Source organism: Berghia stephanieae, chromosome 6 (genome assembly GCF_034508935.2).
Source record: "Berghia stephanieae isolate SIO BIC M18660-M18661 chromosome 6, UCSD_Bste_1.3, whole genome shotgun sequence".
Lineage (NCBI taxonomy): Eukaryota > Metazoa > Mollusca > Gastropoda > Nudibranchia > Aeolidiidae > Berghia > Berghia stephanieae.
In genome coordinates this window covers 27,452,960-27,461,193 of record NC_088365.1, presented here as the reverse complement: position 1 = coordinate 27,461,193, position 8,234 = coordinate 27,452,960, and the positions used below count along the sequence as shown (strand labels likewise).

General features: G+C 38.0%; 1 protein-coding gene across 1 annotated transcript in view; it reads left to right on the top strand.

The window, feature by feature from the left end:
* The window catches only part of LOC144974775 (uncharacterized), a 20,491-nt gene extending 14,178 nt beyond the window's left edge, over positions 1–6,313 (top strand). Inside the window, exon 2 of the mRNA XM_078918018.1 lies at positions 1,664–6,313. Coding sequence (XP_078774144.1) covers positions 1,738–4,413 — 2,676 coding nt within the window. The 5' untranslated portion in view covers positions 1,664–1,737 and the 3' untranslated portion in view covers positions 4,414–6,313. The remainder of the gene's footprint in view (positions 1–1,663) is intronic.
* The last annotated feature ends 1,921 nt before the right edge of the window (positions 6,314–8,234 follow it).

The window sequence follows — 8,234 nt, the reverse complement described above, 5'->3', positions numbered from 1 at the left end:
TCAGTACAGACCAACACACACACACATACACACACAAACACACACACACTCACACACAATAGACACTCAGGCAGAGACCGTTTGACATGACAATAAGAAATAGTAGATCCAGACACTAGATAACATGTCATTATCACGAACCGAACATTGAATCCCTGGAACAGACACAAGAAACAACGGTTTACAGTCATAAATGTCAATTCCAATTAAAAACCTGTCTTGTGTCACTCACTGGAAACAATTCTATATTAGAATAATATTTTACGTTTAAAAAATTGTTCTCAAGTCTAGAACTTTCTCATCTACCTCCATTTTTGTGTCTGAGGGGGGGGGGGGCGTTATTGGCGCATAAAAGACGTCATATAATTATGACTCGTTCTTGGATTATAATGATTCTTTGGTCATGATAGCTCTGTGAAAAGAAACGGATGGAGCTAAAGTAGAGAGAAGACATTTATTTTATTTAGTTAGTTATTTAGTCAGAGTATATAGAGGAACTTTTTTTATGATGAAAGAGAAAAACTAACAATAAACAAAGAGATAGACGGGCCACGAATTTTAAAGGAAGAAGTAGAAGCAGCTATCTAAAAAATGAAGTTAGGCAAAGCAACAGGCCCTGATAATATCCCAATAGAAATCTATTGAATAAGATATATGACAGTGGTAAAATTCCAGATGATTTATTAAAGTCAGTGTTTATAACACTTCCAAAGAACGTATGGGGTTATATTTAAATGTAAAAAAGACAGAATGCATGGTTGTATCAAGGAGAGAAAGACATCCAACATGTAACTTAATAAGCGATTGAGAAACTATTAAAACAAGTTCAGACATTTAAATATCTTGGATACATAATAACTTCAGATGGCAGATGTAGCACAGAAATAAAACGAAGAATTGCAATAGCTAAAGATAGTTTTAATAAAATGAGTCTAATTTTTAAAAACCACAATATCTCAATGACAACAAAACATAGGGTTTTGAAGGCCTATGTATGGTCGGTATTATCATATGGCTGTGAAAGCTGGACAATTACAGACGTCATTGGAAAGAAACTGGAGGCAGCAGAAATGTGGTTTCTTAGAAGGATGTTAAGAATCTCATGGAAAGAGATGAAAACTAATGAAGAAGTATTAGAGCAAGCTGAAACTAAAAGGTTATTAATTCGTACAATAATAAAAAGACAAATGCAATTTTTAGGGCACCTAAATCGACATAAATGTATTCAACATCTTGCTCTCACAGGAAAGATAGAAGGTAAAAAGAGTAAAGGTAGACTAATAAAAACATATTTGAATAGTTTGAACAGCTGGGTGACAAAGAAAGAGAAGTGAGAAGAGTAATATTTGTTTTCTGATCAGAGAGATGAATAGCGTACCATGATCAACGATGTCTGGCACAGACTTGTACTTGAATAATAATAATAATAATAATAATAATAATAATAATATAATATAAAAAAGAAGAAGAAGAAGAAGAAGAAGAAGAAGAAGAAGAAGAAGAAGAAGAAGAAGAAGAAGAAGAAGAAGAAGAAAAGAAGAAGAAGAAGTTATTTATTTATTTATTTATTTACACTTTTCTTTTTTATTTTATTTTTATTTTTTTAATTTTTTAATACAATTTTTGAAATGAAACAATATACTTTTTTCCCCTCATCATGTAGGAAACTGCAACACGAGGTTCCAACCAACACCCTTGGAAAAGACATCAACTTCCGGTCGCTTAACCAACACTGTCATGCATCTTGTGGAGACATATCGTACAACAATGGACTCCTCCTCCTCCTCCTCCTGCAACAACAACAACAACAACAACAACAACAACAGCAGCAGCAAGAGTATCAAAAAGCAAAAGCTTGCCTTCTCTATCGACAACCTTATTCGCTCGTCATCGCCAAACATCAAAGGGAAAAATGACCACCAAAATGCTGCTTCTATAAATGTCAATCATTCCTCTGATGACGTCATTGCCCAAGCCCCGCCCACACCAACAGCCACGCCTCCTTACCCCCAAACACCGTCAACGCCTCCTTCCGCCGGACCGTTGCCATTTGGCGAGTCACGATTTTACGGCAAAGATCCACAAACAATCTCACGTTCCATTGCTCCAACCCAATGTCGGGATGTGAGGTCACCAATCTCACCAGGAGGTCAAACAATAGACCTTAGCCGACGTCGCTCCTCCTTAGAAGACAGGGAAACCCGAATAAACAGCAGAACGCCAAACAATCAATGTCCTCTCAATCTCAAAATGGAAAGTAACACATTACCTAACATTCCAACTACACACGTGTTGCGAAGCAATGAAAATAACACACTTACCAGCCCGCCCAACACTCCAGCTGACAACGAAAATGATTCCAACTGTCTATCAAATTCATTTTCATCATCAAGCACGTGTCCTATCTCTCCAAGGACCGGGTTTTCCCGATCGCCTAAATTAACTTCTGCCTCTTTATCAACATCTTCAGCGTCCCCCTTCTCAACAGGCCTTGAAAATAATCATAAAAACAATTCAAGTATAAACAAAAATCATCTTTGCCATAATGTCAATTCAGCTACGTCAATATCCCCCAGCCATAACAACAACAATGTCAAATCCATAACAACACCCCATCCCGCCATCCCCACCCCGTATCTTCACCCATTCCTCCTCCGAGACAATCCAAGCTTTGTGCCCTATTCATCAGCATCTTCGTCGCCATCGTCCGCCAAGGACGGTTACCCCTCTGCCCACGCCGCTGCCAACTTAATCCACGGCTACCCTTCCCCAAATTTACAAGCCTTGACCTCATTTTTGCCCCGGGAGTTAGTTCAAGGTCAAGTGCCAGGTCATCATTACCCAGCGTTCCATCCTGCTTTCGTCACAGCTGTGCCACGAGCTGCTTCTTTGGAAGAATATCAAGCCCAGCTATTGAGGTCTTACCCATTTCTGGGCCATTCTCTGATGGCTCAGCTTGGTTCTCTTCAGCCCCCCCAGCCAGGGATGACTGCGGCCAACTACGCAGACATTTTATCCAGAGCACATCTGTATCATTCCGCTTTGAATAACAATAACAACAACAATAACAACAACGATAATTTATTTAATAAGGATAATATCAACAAAAATAATTTATTTGCTGTGAATGGACGAGCTCCGCATGTCCCACCTTACGCGCCCAAAAACACTGTGATGACGTCATCGAGTCATACTCATAATACTTACCAACACAAATCACTAATGAATCATCTGTCTCCGAAACAACTCAATCAGGACATTTCTAGAAGTGATAATAATAAAAGCGTCGATACTATGGACGAAATACAAAAAGCCAAAGATTTTCAAAACAGACAAAACGGATGTGACGAAGATAATGGTGCTGATGACTGTGAAGATAATGAAAGATATGACGTCACCGTGACGGTCGATGACGATGAAGAAGATGATAATGAAGACAGCATTTTAAGAAGTGTCAATAGTGGTGAGTTTGAAGACGGAGAAAATTGTTTCGACCGTGGGAAAGACAGCGAGTTTGACGAACAGTGTATGGACTTGTCTTCTCCGCGAAGCAGTGGAGGCGGAAGTGTGGTCAGCAATGACGACATCAAAGCCAAGAAAAATTCTGTGAAATCCCCTAAAACGTTTACATGCCACGAATGTGGGAAAGTCTTCAATGCTCATTACAACCTGACCAGACACATGCCAGTTCACACAGGGGCTCGTCCGTTCATCTGCAAAGTGTGTGGAAAGGGATTCCGACAAGCAAGCACTTTGTGTCGACACAAAATAATCCACACGTCTGAAAAACCGCATAAATGCAACACGTGCGGGAAGGCGTTTAACCGAAGTTCAACTCTGAACACTCATATGAGAATTCATCAAGGTTACAAACCCTACGTGTGTGAGTTTTGTGGGAAAGGTTTTCATCAAAAAGGAAATTATAAAAACCACAAACTGACTCACAGCGCCGAAAAACAGTACAAATGTAACGTGTGCTCCAAGGCGTTCCATCAAATCTACAACCTCACCTTCCACATGCACACACACAACGACAAAAAACCCTTCACTTGCCGAATTTGCGGGAAAGGATTCTGTCGCAATTTTGATCTCAAAAAGCACATGAGAAAACTCCACGAGAACGGTGACTCGTCTCCGACATCCCTCAAATCTCAGATGTCGTCTGTCATTCCTCCCACAAGCCCCAGCGCCAAAACGTCGCCTCGTCCTGACCTGATGAGTCATCATCAACAAGTGTCTCCTCCTGGTGTTGGTTTATTCCAAGGTCAAGGTTTCCCGCCATCAGCCTTTCTTTCCCGTCAGCCATTGTTGGCTCATCATCAAGCACTGGCTTGCCAGAGAAGACTCATCTCTCCCTTCGTGATGGGGCCCAACGCGACTGGACTGCTCCATAAAATATCTTCCATGATGTAAATGGTCACTTATACAGACATACATTTGAGGAATAATATCAAATTGAGACATTAGGGACCAGGAACTGGTGTAAAATAATGATTCGAAAAAGTGTGTATAAAAGAATGCGAGACAAAGCAAGAAAGACAAATACAAGAAAAAACAAAGCACCCCCAAAAATCAGTCCTCCGCGACTGAGGTTCAAACCCCCTGTTGATAAAGACTGATGTTTTTGGGTTGTTTATTTATTTCTTGTATTTATTGTCTTTCTTGCTCTGTCCGGTATTGTTCCTATACACTTTTTTATATCTATAGGAAATAAATACTCTTGAAACAGCGTTGTCTCTGTCCGAAAAAATTGTAATATCGCCTAACAGTCCTACACATTAAGCGTTGCTGTTGTCCAGGTACCCCCGGTAAGCGTTTTGAGCACGTTTAGTTTATATTGCGCTGTATAAAAGCTCAATTTTTTATAAAATGTTGCCACCTGATTCAGTATTGCTCTCTATGGTGGACTGATGATTTCAGGGATGAACTCCTTGAAGATTGGTATCCGAGCTTACTGGGTTCAACAGTCATGACGTCACTTCCCTCGTAATTACGCATAGTAACTTAGTAACTGGTTCTAAACTATCGGAACAATGCCGGACGCTCTTATGAAATACTTCTCCTACGAGCATAAAAGTGTATCCCGAGAAGAAAAACATTATAAATCTGATCATGTTTTGACTTTTATACATTGTGATCACGTTCTGACATGTGAAAATGTTCTAGCCAGCATGAAGAATAAAAAGTACCGATTTTCTTTGTTTAGAACCAAGCTGCTCGTTGCTGGCCGGACGTGACATCAGACTGTTAAATCCTATTGGCTTATTATACACGATGTATGTGATTTATGACTATTACTCACTCGTCGAAATTTTAAAAAAAATTGAGCTTTTGAATAACACAATATCCTGGCATCAATAATTGTGTGGCTATGTTGTCGGATCGGAAATTCCAGGGTTCGAGTCCGGCCCTGAGAGCCGCATAGTTGAGTTCTTGAAAAATACTTTTTACTAACATTCTCTCACCGTACTCAGATGTATAATGAGAATTATCGTCTAACAGCAGGCGTCATATCTCGATGCAAAGTGTTGCTATTGGCTAAGAACCCCCCGCCCCCTCTGTAAAGAACATTGAGCACGTTTAGTGAATATTGGCCTATTGATAGAACGAATTTGACGTCACTCGGGTCTTTGTTATTGGTTTGTTTTGTTTTGTTTTTTTGCCATCCACGTTTATGAGTAGTTCTCACTTACCTCTATTAACCAGACTATAAAAGTTCACGGTAACAGCTAGTTTTGTGTGTTGGTCCTTTATACTTCCGGATGGCAATGTTATGAGCTTCTTAGCCAAACGCATGCTATCTATACAATCAAGAGCTCAAGTTTTAAGGTTTGCGTTATAAAAAGAACATAATACACAAGAAACTGAGCATAATATTGATGTTTGTTTGATTGTTTGATTTAATTTTCAAAATATGATATTTAACTATGAAGTGAAATTTTATAATAATAATAATATAATATGATTTATGAGAAAATATTTTTGGTGTCATAGCCAGGCTTAAAATGTCTCATTGCATCACTATGGTCATCATTCATTTAAATCACATTTATTTGGGTCATTACAACCCTCACTTTTATGAAAGCATGGAAAGGATGAGTGAGAAAGAGGAGAGAGAGAGAGAGAGAGAGAGAGAGAGAGAGAGAGAGAGAAAGAAAGAAAGAGAGAGAGTGAGAGAGAGAGAGAGAGAAGAAAGAAGATGTAGTGAAAGAAGAGTGATAGAGAGAGAGCGAGAAAGAGAGAGAATGAGAGGAAGAAAGAAAGAGAGAGAGAGAGAGAGAGAGAGAGAGAGCGAGAGAGAGAGAGAGAGATAACTGAAGAATATTACAGTTAAGGCAATATAAGACAGTGAGATATAGTAGTGTAAACTATATATATATATATATATATATATAATATATATATATATATATATGTGTGTGTGTGTGTGTGTGTGTGTGTGTGTGTTTGTGTGTGTGTGAAGAGAGAGAGAGGGAAGAAAGAAAGAAAGTTAATATATTATATATATATATATATATATATATATATATATATATATATATAGAGAAGAGAGAGAGAGGAGAGAAAGAAGAAGAAGAAGAAGAAGAAGAAGAAGAAGAAGAAGAAGAAGAAGAAGAAGAAGAAGAAGAAGAAGAAGAAGAAGAAGAAGAAGAAGAAGAAGAAGAAGAAGAAGAAGCGGGGAGAGAAAGCGGGAGAAAGACTGTGTGCTGGGTCAAAATGTTCATAACAATATATTATTGTAATATTTCATGAATTCAGAATTCGACAATAGTCCTAATTACTAGTTTTTGTTCCAGGTCACAAAAATGTCACATCTCATTTAGCCGTGAAAATTTAAATATACAATTAGCTGTACGGCCATTTAACCCCCAAAAAATGCCGTGCACTGGAAAAACTCGTATTTAAAAGTTTGGCCAGAAAACTCGTCCCTCCTAAATATAGACAGATTCAAATGACAATCATCTTGGCCAAAAAAAAAACTCTCGAACCTGGGACTTAAGGAAGACCACAAAGTCCGAGATTTTAGAGTTTTTGCGAAGATGAGGATCCTTTATATCGGTCGATATTTGAAGGACGAGAATTCTGGCCAAAATTTTAAAATACGAATTTTTCCAGAGTACGGCAGTAAAGTGGTTAACGTCAAGTCTTGTCTATATGAAATCCATCAGGCTTTTTGTCCCAATTATTGTCAACATCCTGTCTAAAGGATGACACGTCATTCATTATTGTGTTATCAAACTGAACAACAATGGCATCGATATAAACTATTTATTGTTTGCTCGTCATATCTAATGGGTCCGATATCATATTATTTATTACCTGACCCCGACGTGCACTTATTTACAGGTCCGATGACCCGATTGCTTATGGGCTCATTGTTGAAATGGAAATCTAAAAAAAAAATTAAAAATGACGTAAAATATTGTCCATTACACAATGTTAAACAAGGCCCATAAATGCGGCTATGTGGTATTGTGGTATGACACTCGCTTTCGGATGGGAAGGTCCCTGGTTCGAGACTCTCTCAGCGCATAGTTGAGTCCTTGGAAAAGATTCTTGTCTTTATTCACATTCTTTCACAGTACTCATGTTTAAAATGAGTACCTGGCGTCAACAGAGTTGACTCTGTCGGAAAAAAATTGTAATATCGCCTAACAGGCGTCATGTCTCGTTCTACATGATACGTGTTGCTATTGGTCAGGGACCCTTTGTAAAGCGCTTTGAGCAAGTTTCTTGGATATTGCGCTATATATAAAAAACTCAGCATGTTGAATTAAAATATTAGTTTTATTAAAGAAGGAAGAAAACTGACGTCAGCGTGTTGTTCGTTCTTGTTTTTAGCCAGCCATTTTTGTGAGTAGTTCTCATAAAATCTTTTTTTCATCTTCATTATTTTAAGTTATTATCATTGCTATAATTGTTATCATTAAGTTCTTTTATTTACTTATTTACAATGTATCATGATCATCATCATCATAATCGTCGTCGTCGTCGTCATCATCATCATCATCATCATCATCATCATCATCATCATCATCATCATCATCATCACCATCATCTTCATAACTATCATCATAATTCGATAATCGTCTCAAAATGATACAAATGTACAAGATTAAAGTTTTCTTTATTTATTGATTAAATTCTAATATAATTAAATTCAACATTATCATATCGATACGAATACTTTACCACTACGAATAACGTATTGATATGCTATCCATAGTGATATC